Source organism: Diadema antillarum, unplaced genomic scaffold (genome assembly GCF_040938485.1).
Source record: "Diadema antillarum isolate AM-2024a unplaced genomic scaffold, OU_Dant_1.0 scf00000192, whole genome shotgun sequence".
Lineage (NCBI taxonomy): Eukaryota > Metazoa > Echinodermata > Echinoidea > Diadematoida > Diadematidae > Diadema > Diadema antillarum.
This window is the reverse complement of record NW_027271081.1, coordinates 1,216,401-1,235,486: the sequence shown is the minus strand read 5'-3', so window position 1 is coordinate 1,235,486 and position 19,086 is coordinate 1,216,401. Positions and strand designations below refer to the sequence as shown.

Below are 19,086 nucleotides of genomic sequence, written 5' to 3'. Positions count from 1 at the left end.
CTCTCTTGTGAACATGACTTACCTTTTCTTTCTTTTTTTCCTCTTTAAACATATTTCATTTGTGTGTACACAGAGGCATTGTTTAAAAAATAAAACCCCGCAAAATATTGCACTACAACTATAGTTCAAAATCTTTAATGTCTTTCCACAACATACTGCTGTGTGTCCATATTGTGCATAGACTGCAGTTTAGAAGTTGGTAATCAGAAGACGCAAGAGTGCATGGTGTAACAATAGTTGACCCAGTCGGAAAACTCACTACCAACTCTCTCTTAGATCCCATGCACTATTTCACCGTAGAAGTTTTCTCTCGGTTAATGCAAAAAAAAAAGAAAGAAAAAAAAAAGTTCGACGGAATGCATCTTCCTGTGTTTGACATCCAAAGCTGCCTGTCAGCTGGTCTGAACCTTTTATGTTTGATCAGTGACATGAGCAATAAGGTCATCCGGCTTTGTGTGAATGCAGGTGTGTATAGACTGTAAAAAATTCCTCAGAAATTCAGTACGCTCTCTTCCTTGCAGTATTCAATGTACAATGCTCTATGGGCAAATCCTTGTGTGATGAGTTTTTGTCCAGAACTTTGCATCAAGCTGTCATGATACCTGTACTCGAGGAATGGTGAAGTATGCCATTTGTATCGGTACAATGTGCTGCTCTGCTCAATTCAGTTTCTACCATGCATACTGCTTGAAAGAGAGAAAAAAAGTATCTCTGGAGATCTCATTTATTATACTCATATCGGTTATCATATGTATGATTGTCTCTGCAAGTATTAAAAAAAAAAGTATGAAAATTCATTCCAAAATTAGAAATAATGATATACGAGAAAGACAGATGAACAGGTTACCCTGTAAATCTTTGGTCAAATGGGGTTTAGCATGTATCATTTAGCATTCTTGGGCATTCTCAGTTGACCTAATTTTATTGAAGTCTTCAGTTTAGAACCAGATGGAAATCTGTGACTTTTGCAGCACATACACCCTTCTTCCCTTTGTCTGAGTATTAGGTACAAATGTATATGTACTTGCCTTTGTTTTAGCAGTTGCAAATGCTTTTTTTTTAGACCATGATTTCAAGAAAGTTTCATAACTATGCTGCTGAGGTTGTAGCATTGTATTTTGTGTATATTTGTACCAAAAATGAGTTGGAAATATATTAGACGTTCATGCATATGATATGGCCAGTGGTCCCTTGTATATTAAATGTGCGATATATTCTGCCCTTTTCACTGAGGAAAGAGATGGACATAGATTTAAGATGCACCTAAAGTGAAAGAGATGAAAAATGATGTGCCTTTCTCTAGTAAGTAAATGTGTCTCCCATATCCTTGTATTTACAGTATGACCTTTTAAAAACAAATCATTTAAACAAAATTAAATACAGATACTACAGTCATATCTCTTGTCAATAGGCAGTAATGTTGTGGCAAGACAATCCTTATGATGCATGCAGCTCTGAACTGTACCTCAAGGTTAAGATGGCTGATCCTTGGTTGATGACTCTTGAAGCAAATGAGAACATGCAGTTTGATTTCTCTCCTGATATGTACCAGTGTGTCAAGTAGACAGCCAGTTTGCTGCAAAACCAAAACCGTCAAAATTACATGTCGGGTGTTGTGATGCAACAAAGTTTATCATGTCGTAAAGAAATGCTATGGAGTAAAATCATGTGATCAAAGGCACTCTTGGTACAGCAGTTCAAATGAATGAGATAAATTATTTGGTCAGTATCCAGTCCAGTTTTCCCTGTGTTTGATACAGATGCTGTACATGTTATTTTCTTGAGGGTTGAAATCCTATTTTCTGATTTGTGGATGCTCTTGTAACCCATTTAGTCCTGCGATATTTCTGCTGCAAAAATTGTCGTCTTGTTATGACATTGGTGACTTGTAAGTATTTTTCTTTCTTTAAAAAAAAGAAATATGGTAGTTAAATTCATTAAATCAGCCAAAAATATTTTTAAGAATTAACATGATTAGCCAAACATGGAAATCAGCATAAACTGTGATCTTCTGAACTGTACTCCCAATTCAAAGATCAGTTTTAATTTCTTTTTCTTTTTCAGTTATGAGGCCATTGATAATTCTGTCACGGAAATAAACAGCAATATAAGACCAAAGTAGGGCTCAAATGAAAGAGAATTTTTATTCCACATTATGAAGTATATTGTCTTGGCAATAAATACTTCTTTTTTAAATGAATAAAAAGATACAGCATCAATCCTCATAAGTGTGGTTTCATGGACCTGGTAGACATACGTGACATAAGGTAAAAGCAATTCCTTGCCATACCAATGTTGTTGCTTTGCTTAATCATTCTGTAAACAACAAACAAAACAACATCACTTGACTCTTAACCAGTATTCATGCATCTGTTAAGTTGGACAAAGTTGGGTAAGCTTTCAGTTAGCAAAAAACTAACTAGCAAACAAAACAAAACAAGGAAACAAAAACTTCAAGTTATGCATGAAATTTAAAGATATTTGTACTACATTGTATTTGGAGTTCACTCAATGATTGTGCACTGAAAGCTGCTTGATAAATATGAGAATATCAGTATACAGTGGATTCATGGCTACAACAAACCCCTTTGGACCATTGATATAATTTTTTGTTATCTCATGGTTGGCAGCACTAAAATAATTTGTTACGTGTCGGGCAAGAACATTTATTTTGCTGGAATATAAACTTAGCATTTAAGTGTTCTCTGTAACGAGAGTCTACTGTATAATTTCATTTTCTTTCACACTCCAAGTACATAATGTAATTTTGTAATTTGTCGCAGTGAAGTAATACTTGACAACATGAATTGTGCCAAACTTATCAATGCATGTCTGTTATTGTTCATTACTTTGATACTTGTCCATGGCTCATAAAGATTTTTAATAAATCTCAAATTTGTTTATCTTTCTTTACTTTCATATGCCAGAGTTCACATGATACTTTTTTTTTTTTTAAATTGAAGAGGAAAGTGTGATTTGTTGTGATGTCATATGTATTTTGAATGATGATCCTTTTCTGATGTATTGACCCTGTAAACAGAAACTGCACTCCAGTACACATGTAACACAGAGAGAGGGAGAAGGAGAGAGATGAACAACTTATATATACAGTGGCGGATCCAGAGGGGGGTGCACACCCCCTCTTTATTTTTTGTTGAAACAAAAGAAATAAAAAGAAAAAAAATGGGATGGCGGTGCATGCGCTCCTCCCCCCTTTAATTTTGTAAAGGCGCCTACCCTTTACGGAATTCCTGGATCCACCCCTGATATAGGCCTACAGTGTATTGTGTGTGTGTGTGTGTGTGTGTGTGTGTGTGTGTGCGTGCGTGTGTGTGTGTGTGTGTGTGTGTGTGTGTGTGCATAGACTTGTATATATTCCTGAAAATAGTTTTGTTCAGTCTCCTCGGAGAATACATGTATATCCACCTGCAGCCTCCATGTTCTCTGCTTACTGCACGTACGTTGTAAAGCAATTGCATGAAAACTTCTGTTGGTTCAATTCATGAACTACAATAGTATGCAAATTGAAGTTTGTCAGATTAGCTGGTTTTGACCATGTCAGAAAATGGGGAGATAACCATTTCAAATTATAGCTAGCCTCATGTAAATCTGATTCTGTAGTTTACTGGGATAAGAGTGAAACGGTCAGAGTTCATGAAGTTTTCCTACAGGCTATGACAAATGTGGAATTTAGAAACACTTTAATAATGTTAAATAGGCATGGAGACTGCCTTTTTTTTTGGGGGGGGGGGGGGCACAAGACAAAGTGGAGAACAGTTTTAGTTAGGAAACATTTTAGGGATAGCCATTTGACCAGTGATGACATTATGCAGTCATCCTCTTGGAAGAAAGTTAATCTACTTGAGAAAAATAGGGAAAATATTGGATATGATATTTTATGATACTAGTTGTTTTCTGCAGTTGAATTTTAGAGAGGTATATAAAGTTGCATTATTTTTGTTATACATAATTTTGTTACATTACTTGGAGAGTATGAATAAATCCATGTGTATATCTTACATTCACACATATTACCAAAGATGTGTGATATGGTTGAAAATCTTCCCACATTCACTGGGATGTTGGACTGGGGAGATTAAGATTTTGAATCACTGCAAAAACAGTCAAAGGAGAAGATGTATATTTTTGGTTGGAGATTATTATGCTCACAGTTTCAGACAATAATCCTTTTCATTGTTTCTTGCTAGTCACTTCTTTGTCAGTCTCCTCCATTTTCATCTTCCTTTTCGTCTTTATTGTCAGTCTCACCATCTTAACCCGTAATATTTACTGTTTGTTTGTTTGTTTTTCACTTTTCAGGCCCAGGGATTGATCTGGGATAGTGGGCTGGGCTGCAATCCCCCCCCCCCCCCCACACACACACACATACACACAAACACTCTTGGTTTTTAAGAAACAAAGAAAGAAAGAAAGAAAGAAGAAACATATGAAAAAAACATAATTTCGATGCCCCTGCTTTTGACTCCAATAGATCTATAGATATTGTGGTAAAAAGGTGTGGTAAAGAAGAAGAGAAAAAAAAAAGTTTTCCCACTTGAGTTATTATTTGAATTGTTTGAACCATTTTGTTTGAACAAGATATTTGTTTACTCCGTGAAAACCTTTGTAGCACACTGTATCACAATTATGTGTGTATTTATTTATCTATCAATTACCGGTATTCATTTTTCATTGGAAGAGCACAAGTAATGCGCCGCCAGCTCGTTCACCGTGTGGTTGAACCATTGCGAGCATGCGAGCGCCAGGCAGGAGGGAAGAGTACTGTAGTTGCCATGCGACGAAAGTCGCATACACTGAAATTTCGCTGGGTCATATAGCGCACACGCTGAGTGCACACTTTCCTAATGTTTACACCACCACCACAGGTTTACCCACGAGGCTCCGGTCATCAGCGAAATTAGTTCGCGAAACTCTGTGAGGATGTTGGCATTTTAATGCTTCGTTTCACCAAACCGTAGGAGAAAATATCACAATAACACCATGCCGAAGAAAGCAAAGAAGGGCGGAAAAGGAAAAGGGAAGGGTAAAGGGAAGAAAGGGTAAGTGAAAAATGTTCCTTTTAATTTTGAAGTATATGAAGTAACCAAATTTTAATGAAGTATGCTATGTTCTTTAAGGTATTGCGTGCCTTCCCTTTCAGTCCCAGTCTTTTAAAACTGTGTTAGCGGATCAATGTTCACTCAGTCAAATTATATTAGTCTTCTTCTTCTTCTTCTTCTTCTTCTTCTTCGTCGTCATCGTCGTCGTCGTCGTCTTCTTCTTCTTCTTCTTCTTCCTCTTCTTTTTTCTTTTTCTTCTTGTCGGTAGTCTGCTACCTTCAACCTTGAAGATTCTTGCAGATCTTGGTGGTTGGTGACAGTGTGTGTCATAGCCGATAGGCAGAGACTCCAACCCAAAGCACCATCTGATCTGGAGATTCTCCCGCCCGAAACCTCTAGCAAACGGGAGACTCCAAGTTGATGTGTTCGAAGCACGAAGTTCCTAGGGTTCTAGATGTTTTCTGGTGCTATCTAAGGCTTATTTTTTCAACATACGATAGCAATAAGTAAGAAATCCTTTCCACCGGGAGACATAGAGGTAGAGCCAGGGCGGGAGAAATCAAATCTCAAGCGGGAGAACGGGAGATTTTGCAAAAATGGGCTTTCAGCGGGAGATCTCCCGTCGAGAACGGGAGAGTTGGAGTCTCTGGATAGGGGTAAGGTGAATGTGCCAATGTGCCAATAATTTACAAGGTGCAAGTAGAAACTGCCTCAAAACTAGCTAATTTACTTTCTACTCTCTGGCGCACAGCAGGAGACGAAAGGCATTGACTTGGGAGGTGCAGGCCGTCACAACATTGTCTGCATGGACCCCATGGTCCATGGTCTGGGATTTCATTCCAAGACCAAACCGTTTTATTACCTGAATGAATTTACCTATGAAAGTCCATAAAAGTCAAATTACAGAATACCGGCAGCCAATCACGGAGAGCGCAAATCGCTCAGAAAAGAGCGTAATTACGCTTGCCGATAGCAACCATTATGCACTTGTCAATGTAATGACTCACCCCACTACCCCCGGACATGGGTGCGTCATTTCCTCGTTTGGTCCGTCAAATTTGTGACCCAGGTGTGCGTCATTTTACCAGCTATGTCCGTCAAATTTTTGACCGAGAGGTGCGTCAAAATCCCATCATTGTCGTCAAATTTTTGACCGAGGGGTGCGTCATGGTACGTCACTTGGCTATGGAAAATAACACGCATTATTCTGAACCGAGGGGTGCGTCATGGTATGCACTTGGCTATGGAAAACTGCACGCATTTTTGCACGCAACCAGTACCGGATACACGTACGTACCGTGAGCGAATTTACAGTGAGCGCTTTCCCGCGGCCAGTGAAAATCAAAGTCGGGAAGCGTTTTGGAGTAGGCCTAAGAGGGAAAAATGCTTGCCCGAATCTGGCAAGCAAATGATTTAAAAGCCACCCTTTCTCCTCACATTTTCTTTCCAACAAACTCATGAAATCACGCATACTCAATCTCAAGCCAGACGGACTGTTTAGCGATATAACGATTTCAACCTCACAGTACTAACGCTAGTAAAATCAAAGATCGTATACGGAATTCCGTATTGGTATACCGTTGCGTGGTGCGTACTGCGCGTACCTGCAGCTCAGTAGCAGGCAAGTCGAGTGTTAGTGGTGCGCGACCATAGAGATGTATAGCAGCCTTAGTATACATCTCTATGTGCGCGACTCGCTCGCTAACGCTGTGCAATTCGCAAGTGAGCAGCGTGCTCGTTATTCCTCATCGAACGTACATCGTCCATGTGTTGCATTCAACCGGACTAGAAATGGCCGCGCACATACAGCGCATCTGCAGACAAGTCATATGTATGGCCAGGTGACTATGGATTGCATGCATGCACTGTAGCTAGCAGCAGAGTGATGTACGGTGAATGACGGTACGGTGCTTACAGGGCCAGGGTAAGGGAAACTTGCCGAAACTTTGACAAATTGTGTTTACGAACCGAAAGAAAATGAAATTGCTTGAATAAAGCGTATGCAAAAATCCTTTCAGTATTTACGGGGGTGCGTCAAATGTACCGAGGATGTCCGTCAAAAAAGTGACCTAGGTGTTCGTCAAAAACCCCGTGTTGTCCGTCAAAAAAGTGACTGTGGTGTTCGTCAAAAACCCCGTGTGGTCCGTCAAAAAGTGACTGTGGGGGTGCGTCAAAAACCCCGTGTGGTCAGTCAAAAAATGACCATGACGCACCCATGTCCGGGGGTAGTGGGGTGCGTCATTACATTGACAAGTGCATTAAGATATCAATCCGTTCTGTGATACGGTTCGTGATTCGGCTGTCGACGATTGCATTTGTTTACGTGTGTTTTCCTTGCTCTGTGCGATGAGAAGTGTGGTATTCATACGTTATTTACGGGGGTTTCGGGGGTGTCCCCCGATAGCGATAAAAATGTAGTTCTAGTGCTAGTCTAGACTACTAGTACTTAGTACCCGTTAAAATTTACCGGAATTTACGATGTATACTCACGTTTTTAGGAGTTGAGGATAGTCCGTATCAGTGTAGACAACAAGGAAACTATAGAAATTTAGGTGAGACTACAAAGCAATCACTTATCTAATTGCTGGTGCTAGCTTACGGTAGAGTTTACGCACTGTGTGGGTGTGCTTGACAGTCCACCATGTTGACTCTATGCATGCAGTACACGGCAATCCACACATAACAGCTTAAGCGTACTTGTGGCAGTGGTAGCGCGTATCGAGTCTGCACAACGCGCTCTTGTTTACTAGTACAGTGTACAGTTCGTATAGCAGTTGAGCGCGCAATTGTTTCATGACAACACGCGTATACGCTCTGCCTTACCAAACTAGTGTGTAGTGTGATTGATTGTGAATGACTTGTGCGATTGTGTCGAAAAGAGTGAAAGGAAGAAGAGCTGCTAGCTGTGATGACATCATCACGATTAAAATAGTTCCGTCGAAATCGGCTTGAGTTTCTTTATCGACGATTTACTCGAGTTATCTTGATTTAGAGCAGTTTTCCTCTGAAACCACTCAATTTTCATAAAAATTGTGTGGTCAACCTACTTTTTGACGGCCGTTCCGTTTCTGGCCTTTTTGGGGGCCCCAGACGACGGGAAAGACCTTCGGGCTGAAATTCCTCTCTAAGGCTCTTATATACGCACTAATATGCTAATTTAGCCGGTATTCTGTAATTTCCCCGAGGGTCATTCAAAGGATGCAATCCTGAGCCTGAGGAGTTCCATGTGATGTAGATCCCCTATCCATGGGGTGGTCAATTTATGCAATAGGATTAAATTTGTTATGTTTTCTGTTTCCAGTGATCAGTGAGCTTAGACTTGAAGACATTAACTGATGTTGCCTTGACAGTTTCAGCACTAAGGCTACCGTATTTCAAGAATTTACTACTCTCTGGCTGAAAGAGTTTAACCTCTTACTACAATACTAGCTTGATATCTTCCTTTATATAACTTTTAGTCTTAAACTTATGACCGTGTATTACTTGATCATTGATAACAAAGAGAGCAGGTGGATCAAAATCTTCCATTAGAATGCAAAATCTTGAACACTTTGATCATATCCAAATATTCACATCGATATTCTAGGGATGGAATCCCCAAAGACTTGAGTCTCTCAGAATATGACAATTTAACTTCAGATACCAACTTTGTCACTCTCTTCTGAACCGAGTCAATCTTTTTTGCATCACTCCTCCTTTGTAAGTTCATTTCATACACAAGAGCAGTATTCCAGGAGGAATATTACTCTTGCTGCCATTGAGGAATTCTATAAAATTATTGAGTGAATTTTGAGTAGAAACTAGATATTCTATGGCTACGGCAACCAGTGAGTGAGTGTCAGAGTGACAGCATGTGATACATTTGTATAGACTGCCCAGTGCACAGAAAGAGCTAGAGAGAATTCTGGATCTACATCAAAAAGTTGTTTCACATTTTCTCTGTGGAGATGGAATACTGTATTCTTCTGGGCCCCATTTTATAAAAGATGTCAGGATAGCAACTCTTGCTTGAATGGCAACTTCCCATAGCTACAACCAATCAGGAAGCTGGATTTTTGTCATTTCTATGACAATTGCCGTTCCATCAAGAGCTGCTATCATATCATCTTTTTTATGAAATGGGGCCCTGTTGTTAACTTCCGACATGTCTTCACCGACAAATGCATCCTGGCTATGACAGGTTATCCGTAAATATGCTCTGTAAATTGACTAGATACCGGTAATGACACACCTTTATTCTCTAAAGCTTAAGAGGTTTTTTTTTTTTTGTTTTTGTTTTTTTTTTTTGTTTTTTGTTTTTTTTAAATGTAAGGATTGTCCTCTTTTGTGTTCTGAAACAATGAAAATGAATAGTCTTTTCTTTTATAAAGATCTACTTCATTGCATTTGGCTTCCTGAGAAGTGTATTCTTTGATATGATATGTTTCTTTCTGCAAAATAACATCAAATACTGCATCTGTATTATATGATTGCACATTCATTGTATGCATATCACCCTTGTAGGAAGAAATCAAAGGATAGCAAGAAGTTTACAGACACTGCTTTGGCCCAGGCCAATACCAGACTGTGGGAAGCAAGACTAGCCACGACAGAAAATGCAAGGCAGCAGTTCAGAGAGGAAGCCAAGAGGCTGGCTCTAGAGAATGAAGCTCTTGAAAAGAACATGCAGGTGTCTGAAAGAGACACAATTGAAGTTATCACCTACCTGAAGAAAGAGGATCAGACAAAGGAGGAATTGGTATGTACAATATTATCCCATAAGATACATGTATATATATATTGCATGCCTTGTCTTCACATCCACACAAACAACAAACAAACAGACACAACACAAACAAATACATCCAAATGAGTGATACATTTCTTTCACAGTGATTTATGTGTTGATTGAGTGCATGATTGATCGACTGATTTATTTCTCCACGTATTCGTTACATTTAAATTTACTCTACTACACAAACAATAATGCCATCAAACTCATACCATTACACAAAGTTCTCACTTCTTGTTTCTCATGAAATTGTCTTTTCCAGATTTCAAAGTTACAGAAGCAGCTGAAGGACACAAGAAGAGAATCAAGGAAAGATAAACAGCAAATTGTAAGTATAAGCATTGATAGTTTGATGTAGCTGATATAGTTAATGTAGTTTATGTGAGATTTCTATACTGTTATGTGAGTTTTATTTTGATATTATAATAAGCCACTTTTGCCAAATTACATACCATCTCAAGTCTTTTGGAACATTTTGCATTTTTTCCCCAAATCATAAATGCTTAACATACTGGACTTTCTATGATATATGTGAATTATCTGCCAAGACAGATATGCATTTGAAGAAGAAATATTGAGAGACAGTAAGAGTTGTCATCATATTCCAGCATTTTTGTTTTCCTCCTTGATTTTTGAAGTTTCGCTTATCTCTGTTACATAATACTTATCCTGCTTTTTTTTTTTTTTTTAATTTCAGATTGAAGACTTCACCGAGAGATTTCAGCAGCTGGAGCAGGCTCTTAAAGACAAGACAGATGAGGTCAAGATGATGCAAAGTGAGCTGAAGCTGGTGAAAGAGTTCAGGAGAAAGAGAGGTCAAATGCAGAAAGAGTTAGATGAGGTGAGCAATTTGTTCCAAACCTCCCCTTCCACTCCCCCTTCTGTTGTGGTTGAAATTGACACATCTTTTAGGTATTACTAAATACAGCAATATAGAAACTGAACATCACAAAGTACAAGTGACATGATATTGCTGTTCTTGTTTGGTTAATTTTTTTTTCTAATCAGGAAAAACAAATGTTTTGTTGAGAAATTGAAGATTCTTTGTTGCATACTATATCCTTGAATTTGATGGAAAATCACACACAAACACACACACTCAAACAGAAAAACATAATCATCTGCACTATTCACAGGAGTAACAGTATTCACCACTTTTCAAAATATTTTTCATCGTGCATACAATTGTAATTGGTTTATGACTGGCATGCTTCACCACTTCCCTTTGCTGTTCTACTATGTAGGATACTCTTCTTCGTCTCTTCTATTAAGTACTTTAAATTGAACCATAAGTTGCCCCAAAGAAAGCCTTGTTTTGAATGAACTTGAAAAGCAACAAGTGCAGTAAATTCAACGAAATTCGATGAAAAGTGTGAAAGTAGAACCATTCAACAAATGTGATGCCCTGTAAGAATGATTTATGTGGAATAAATGAGCATACGAAGTAATTAATGTCATGAGCACCTACCGGTATGTTTACTTTCCTACTTAGATCAAAGAAGAGATGTTTCTAACCAACAAGGAGCATCAAGAGCAGCTACAGCGGATGGAGCACAAATTCTTTGAGGAGAAGATCCGTTTGCAGCAGGAGGCCAGCCAGAAGATTGCAGAGTTGGCTGAGAGGGCGCACACTGAAGCCATCAGGTAAAACATCATGTAGAGTGCCTTGAGGCACACAAGGCCCATCTCCTGGAATCTTGAACTAATATATGCTTTCAAACAAGTACAGACAGGTTTTCTCTTGATGATGCATTTTTGGATCTCACATTTTAACTATGCATGCTTAGTCGAAAGTGGAAGAAAGATCTAATATGTTAACATATTATGCAGTATATTATCAAAGAAAGTATAATAGTAACATATAAGATGTGCATGTGTATATTTGTATACTGTTTGTAGAGCCACTTGTTCAGATAATGAATTCATTTATTAGCCATTATTGCCATTGTGATGAATCTAGTATCACTGAGGCTGTTTAAGGAAGATGGGCAGAAACAACATCAATTGTTAGTCTTTATATTATCCATGTTATGAAATATTTTTGTGTATTCATTCATCTTTACTGTTTCTTTTTGTGGTTATTACTCAGTAACTTGGATGAAACAACAAGATCAGTGTACAAAGAAAATGTGCGACTGAATGAGGCACTGAACTACCATGTTAAGGAAGCAGATGAGCTGAAGGCAGAAAAGGAGAAGTTGCTGACAGAGAACAGTCAGCTGAAAGGAGACAGGGAGCTGCAAGATCAACTCATTCAAGAAAAAGTCGTAGAAAGCAAGAAGCAGAAGAAAGTTATCAAGGAGGTAATTTGTAATGTACAGTCTGTACCAAACTGAAACATTCTCTTTAATTCTGCTGACTTCCCATCCCTCAAGCTGTTCAGCCTTCTGTTGGAAGCAGCTATTGAATATGTAGTGAATGTGTACAAGTTGACCCATTGGGGGGAACAGACTTATGTAATATTAACCTTTTGAAGTTGAGGTTGTCTACCTTGTGAGTGTCTCCCCTAGTGGTAGTTGAATTAAGACACAAAATCATCACAATTATTGAGGCATGTGAGCAAGCCACAGGGCAGTTTTCATGGATCATCCCCATTTGAATTTGTGCTGCAATCAAAGAAGTGGAAAATCAGCCATGGGTGTGTGAAATGGTTATGGTGAGTCATCCAGCATCTTTTGAATACTGTAAAACATGATATATTCGTGGCATGAAATTTTCACGAATTGGAGCTGACGGCCTTTTTCGTGGCATGAAATTTTTGCAAATTGCCATGGCGTTCAATGCATTTATTGTAGACAAGAACTTTCATGTGCATTTTAATTTGGCGAATCTTGGCGCTCGCGAAATTCGCGAAATTAAAACGCACGCGAACATTCCTCGTTTTACAATAGTGTCTGAACTTTTGATAAAGGAAGCAACATGACAAAAAAAAGAAAAACACTCACACAAATTTAACACTTTGCTCTCTTACATATCTGGATTCTATACAGCTGCAAGAGAAAGTGTCAAGTCTGGAGGTCTCCCTGAGCCATGTAGTGAAGGAGTTTGAGAGGGAGCAGAAGTCTACACAGCAGCGGGCCCATGTGGAGACCGAAGCCAGCAAGGTGGAAATCGCCAAGCTGATGAGGACGGTGGACATGCAGACCAAGGAGATGAACAAAGTGAAGAAACTGGCAAAGACAATTCTGGATCAGGTAGGAGTTTACTCCTTTTGTCAATCATCACAGATGATGAGGCATGATTTGCAGTAGGTTGTCTTCTCCTCAAGCTGCCCCCAAAACAAGCAAGCAAACAAACAAACAAACAAACAACCCACTCTATAAATAGACACTTAATGTTTTAACAGGAGGGCAAGAGGAAATTGTAAGTGAGATTGATTATGTCAAGGAACAGAGCACTGCAACTTTCCCTTGCAACATGAGATATCGTACAGGTATCCACAGTGATTCTGTCTTGGATTAAAAAGGGTTGAAACCTATTTTGTTTATCTAATTCATGATGTCTACTGTGTGTGGGGTTCACACAACAATTAGGTGTAGGCAAGTCCACTTAGACATAAATCAGTTCTATTCTATCCTTTCCATGGGAATAAAAAAATGAGGAAGGCACAAAATCACATCAAACATTTTCCAAATTTTGTGACAGTCAGCTTAGTGCCATGCAATTTGATGTACTAGTATTCATGTTAATGTGTGACATTTCTCACTTCCCTTTCCTTGAATTCACCACTCGCCACAGAGAACTGAAATGGAGCAGTTTTTCCTAGATTCGCTGGAAATAGTGAAGAAGGAAATTTTTGCCAACCAGTCCAAGTACCTCCGTGATGCGGCGGCAGCCTACCAGAAGAGGATGTTGGAGGCTCACTCTGGCAAGGCAGACTTCCCGCGCATCCGCACCTTCAACCAATCCGACAATAGCACCAACAGCGTGTATGCTGACCTAAAGGCAGCCGAGACTTGGTAAGGATTTCAGAGTCAGACTCCAGTCAATGACAAGATATTTCATGTGTCTCACTGCACTGATATGTTATTTACACATTTATACCCAGCCTTACTTCTAGGAACAATGATTTTAAAGGCTCATGGTCCCGGTGGTTTAGTCAAATGCGAACGCGGGCGCACAGCGCAAGTTTCCTATAGAGACCTACGCTGTCGACTCCTCTTGACCACTTACGCTGTGACCCACTTCCCAGAGTCCGAAGAAGTCCGATCCACTGTAATGAGTGGTCCGATCACAGTTCGGCTCATGATTCGGCTGAGGGGGATGGCAGCTTTAGCAAACTTCTTTTGTGATGTCATAATAAGGAGCACATATGCACGCACCCTGGCATTACTACAGAATGCTTGATGCGCAGAGAAGACAACGAAGGCAACGTTACCTAGCAACACCTACACGCTTTGCTCTTGATGACAGCTCAACTTCGGCAATCTTCGTATCAATGCTAACGGTGATCAACAGTATCATCAACACCGCCCTCTACTCTACCGGGACTATGCGCCTTTAAGTACCAATCCACTTGCTAATCATTTGGATGATGTGTACATTCTGTTGTTTAGAGGTGTTACTTTAGTGTCATGGGAAGGATAATGGTGGAGGATGGTTTATCACACTGTAGAAGTGAAGAGTTAGTGTATTGTTTGTTGTTGCTTTCATTACCTTTTCTCCCTCTTTCTCTCTTCATTCTTGAAAGAGGCATTGCCAAGTTTCAGCATGGCTTGTTGTTGTTGGCTTTACTTTGGCTGTCCAAGGGTCCAATCAGTTTCCAACTAACTTTTTTTTTTTAAATGTCTCATTGAAATATAGGTGTAAGGCTAGTTAGTAGTTCCTAGTTCTTATGTTAATTGCACTGTGAATCTTCAGAGTAATTCTGGTGTTAGTGAATCTCAAAATCTTGAGGGAGAAGTTATGCCTCTTGTATGTATACATTTGCACTAAAGACACAAAAATGTGCAGTTCAGTCTTTGACATGATTTGCAATTGTTATACATGTATTCCCTTTTGATTATGTTACGATACTAAAGTGAAAGATGGTGATGATAGTTATGGTAAAGTCTAAAAGTTTGATCAAAACAGATTTTTAAGAAGGGTGCAGAGACTTGTAATTTAATCCAAAGTTTTGTCAACATCCAGTTCTTGAATAGAATATGCACACTGCCAATGCATGACACATTGCTGCCTGTCAGTTTACGTTTTGTTGCCATGTTTAATATACCGGTATCATTGAAACTCCCCTGCTTCCCACCCCTCACCCCTCCCCTCTCTTTACTATGATTTAAACAGGGCTGGCCTTGGTACCAAGCTGGACATTGGTGACCTGACATGGGAGCAGAGGGAGCGAGTCCTGAGACTCCTCTTTGCTAAGATGAATGGGGCCAAGACGGGCCATAAGCCCATTGTTGACCTCAAGCCAACACCTGAACAGAAACGCCCTTCGTTGAGCATCTCCAACAAGGTCATCATGGAGTCTGCAAAGTGAGTATCTTACTGTGTAGGGTTGTGGCGGAGTGTTCTCTGTAAAGCTTGACATCAAAACACTACAGTCAAGTCGACAAGATGCATCCACTTTCTCGTATAGCAAAGCGAAGGTTAACTTTTGTGCTAAATTTTGTCTTGTGGTACAATGCATTGTGATATCAGATGTCCTCTTTAAATGAAGTATAATGGTGCTTTCTAGGCTCTGCTGAAGAGATGTATTGATGTTCACTTGAGATCTGTTATGATTTCTCTCTCCTTTTTTTTTCCTTCATCAGTCTTGCCATTGAAGCTCCGCCTGAGAGCAAGGATCAAACATTCTTGACACAAGCCGACGTCAGTGAGCCCTCGGTAGCACTTCCTCTCGTCAAGGAATCCACATCCATTGTCGCCATGTGAACAATCCTGCCAAGCTGTTTATCTGTTTTTATTTACTGCTGGAAAACAACATTTTCTGGGAGTGATGAGCAGAAGAAGAAAATTCATTGTCCAATGATAGCACATACCAACACAGTTTTCATGTGTGAATACTTGGAACATCTTAATTTGTTGTCACTTCTAGCAGACATACAAGTCAAGACGTAAAGTGATAGTTGATAATGTTCGGTAGGATGTCTCATTCTTAACAGTGATCAATGTCTACCAAGTGCCTTCACGCAAGAAACAAAGTCTAACGTGTTCAACATGCTTCTAACTTGAAATTCACCATGACCAAAATACGCACACTGAAAGTGGTAGACAATTGTACAGTTTGTGTGTATGCTGAATGCAAGTACATTGAACAAGCAATATTGCCTCTTGTTTATATATGCTCTGTGTCATAGCCATGCAGATAAACTGTAGTTTCAATGGACTTGTATATTCACTTCATGTAATTGTGTGTGTATTTAGCTGTGTGCTAGCCACAAAGCAATGACCGTGGGAACAATTCTCCATAGCATGTGATTATACCACTTTGTCTCAGATTTTTATATTTATTCAAAGCAGATATTTGATTAGAATTACACTTGTCATGTCTTTATATTCACATTATCAATGTTTGGTTTGCCTGCCATTGGGAAGTTGAAAATCTGTTACACTTGAGTAAATGTTACTTCCTGTACCTTAAATATATGAACAAAGTATTCTTACTCCATCTCTGGCATCACTCTAGCAAAGTAATTATCATTCACTCTCCACATTGACTCTGCATTGCTGTGTACATATGACTGGTAATACAATGTAGTATATACACATGTATTCTGATACTATTGTGTTGCCCTGGCCTTTTATCATCATGTACTGTTATAGGGTTGTTCAGCATGTTTTGGGTGATCTATTCCTACTATATGCATCGAAAAAGAATTACATGCTCGAATGGCTGTTTCTGTAATATGATCTGCTAAATTTGATATTGTATGAATATTGTGTGAAAGTGCAAAAAAGAAAAAAAATGAAAAGCATTGCATGGATCATTGCAAAATAACTGTATAAAAGTTAAGTTGAAGAAATTAAGGATTAAATTTTCCTTGATATGTTTCAAGGTTCTCCAAGAAACAGTGAGTCTAATCAATTTCCACATAAACATTGATTTTAACTTTAATGATTTAATGCATTGCATGAGATCAGTCTAAAACTGTTGTAGCCAAACATGTTTTGAATCTACGAAATCTTAAATTGACTGAACTTTTATTAAAAGGAAAAAAGGGTGGATTTCTCAGTCAGATATCTGCAAGTCATCATTATTATCCAGACAGTGTGCTATCTAAGTTCAATTAATCCCCAGCAGGGGGAAAAAAGGACTGCGACAGCTCAGTAGGTATATTCTTCACTGCATTAATGATGTAGAACTACAGTAACCTAAATCCTAATTTGACCAAGTGTTCTGCCCCCTTACTGTATATAATTGGCTCCTACCAAAATGAAATAAAGAAGAGAAATGGATGCGGTGTGTAGTACAAACACACTTTCTTATTGCTAACCGTGACCCAAGAGTTTGAAGCTGGATCTTCTTTGGTATGTCTCGGCACAATGAGTAGTGAAAGCCCTATGACGTTTACCTTTCTTTCATTTCACAGTAATGAAGCAAACCAGAAATTATATTATGGCTGAGAACAAAACCTTTTATCAACATTCATGTGCTCTGCTTAATCAACATGATTAATATCACATCATAACAAAAAACAGGAAAGGGCAACTTGTCAACTAGTGATGATACTGAAAATACTGAGAATCATGTTGTACACAGTTGTACATCTATACCCAAGTTTGTACATGCCATCCATGGGTATTCTTTATGTTTTACTGAGGGTTGTGTGTACCAATATATCAAGTTGACTCTTACAGTTATGTCTTTCTTTAGAGTCACAGCCAGTAGAAACCACAATACTATAACTACATGTATTGTATCAACAAATTTGCTTTAAGCTGCATCCATCTTGAGAGAATACAAGGCTTGGTAGCAACCTGTAAGTGTGTAAATATTGTAAAGTGTATAGATCTAGATATACTATTTTATAACCATTCTGAAGAATTCTAATGGTCTTACTCTGACAGAATGTTGTGTTGCATGACAATTATCTGAAATCAGTTTGGTACAATAAATCTCTCTATGGAAAAAAAGAAAATATACCCTCCACGTTTCATGCTTTATGTCAACTCTGCTGTGAGTATAATAATTTTTTCTTTTACTCTCTGTTGCAAGTATTATTTCTTCACTTAATTAGGCCTAGAGCTTCAATCCTTATCAGTTTTCATTCCTTTAGCTCTTTCATCTCATCTTTCTTCATCCCCAGCCTTCTCATCTACATTCTCCTACTCCCTATGTACTTTTGTTATTTGTGCTCATGACTGGAGAAAATGTTTCCTTCATTAAGAAGGCTTAGGATGATAATTTTTTTTTTTTTCAATCTCTTGACACACAATCTGATTATCCAGTAAGTTCTCGTCATCTGTTCAGTAGAATCCCAGTATGCTCTTCACCTAAAATATATAGTGGTCTTGCCAGCAAAATTAGCTGAGGAAGGGCCATATAAAATTAGTATAATTCTCTCTTATTTGAAAGTAGAACAATATCCCACACACCCCCCCCCCCAAAAAAAAAGAGTGTTATTTAGGGTAAGTGGGTGCATGCTCTTTTCCTTCATTTAGAAGCAACCCCCCACAGGACTGCCAAAATTTCTGAACCTCTGATAGTCTAGCTGATTGCAGGCTTTATGCAGGCTTGATTTCTGGCTTTTCCAGCTTTGAAGACTCGATCCCCCACCCCCCCCCCCCCCCATCTCAGGTACGTGAACTATCATATTCAACCCCCTATCTATATCTAAGGATAGTTAGGAGAACCCCCCCCCCCCCATAGCTTCATGGCAAGAGGATACGAGTATATCAGAAATTTCACCCCATGTGTAATTTTCTTTCCTCACTGCTTTCTTCCTTTTCATTTTTTTTTCTCTCCCCCGATCTCTCCCTCCAAGTACTAATGGGCTCTAAATACTCCATCTATGCTAAGGCCCCCTCACTGATGGGCCCCCTGTAATGCCCCTCCCCTCCCTCCCTTCCGCTCCCCCCCCCCTCCCCCCCCCCCCCCCCCCACACACACACACACACACACACACACACACCAGCCATGTACTGTACCTCGATCGTCCCTTCCCCCGGCCCGCCCCCATCAACAGAGAAGTTTCTCCCACAGATCCCTGTGATGGCGTTATGGGCCCTATGGCCTGCCTAGCGCCTGCATGGTCATGCATCGTGAATCACACAGTATCTTTGATCACACTGAAGAGGTATACTTCCTTGCACACT

The 19,086-nt window shown here is 39.3% G+C and overlaps 1 protein-coding gene across 1 annotated transcript; it reads left to right on the top strand.

The window, feature by feature from the left end:
• Positions 1-4,936: 4,936 nt before the first annotated feature.
• LOC139723527 (basal body-orientation factor 1-like) lies at positions 4,937-15,716 on the top strand. The gene is made up of 10 exons (XM_071634767.1): positions 4,937-5,060; positions 9,564-9,798; positions 10,094-10,159; positions 10,529-10,672; positions 11,324-11,475; positions 11,921-12,134; positions 12,822-13,025; positions 13,570-13,790; positions 15,112-15,303; positions 15,582-15,716. The coding sequence occupies exons 1-10, from the start codon at positions 5,002-5,004 to the stop codon at positions 15,700-15,702; spliced, it is 1,608 nt and encodes a 535-aa protein (XP_071490868.1). The 5' UTR covers positions 4,937-5,001; the 3' UTR covers positions 15,703-15,716.
• Positions 15,717-19,086: the final 3,370 nt, after the last annotated feature.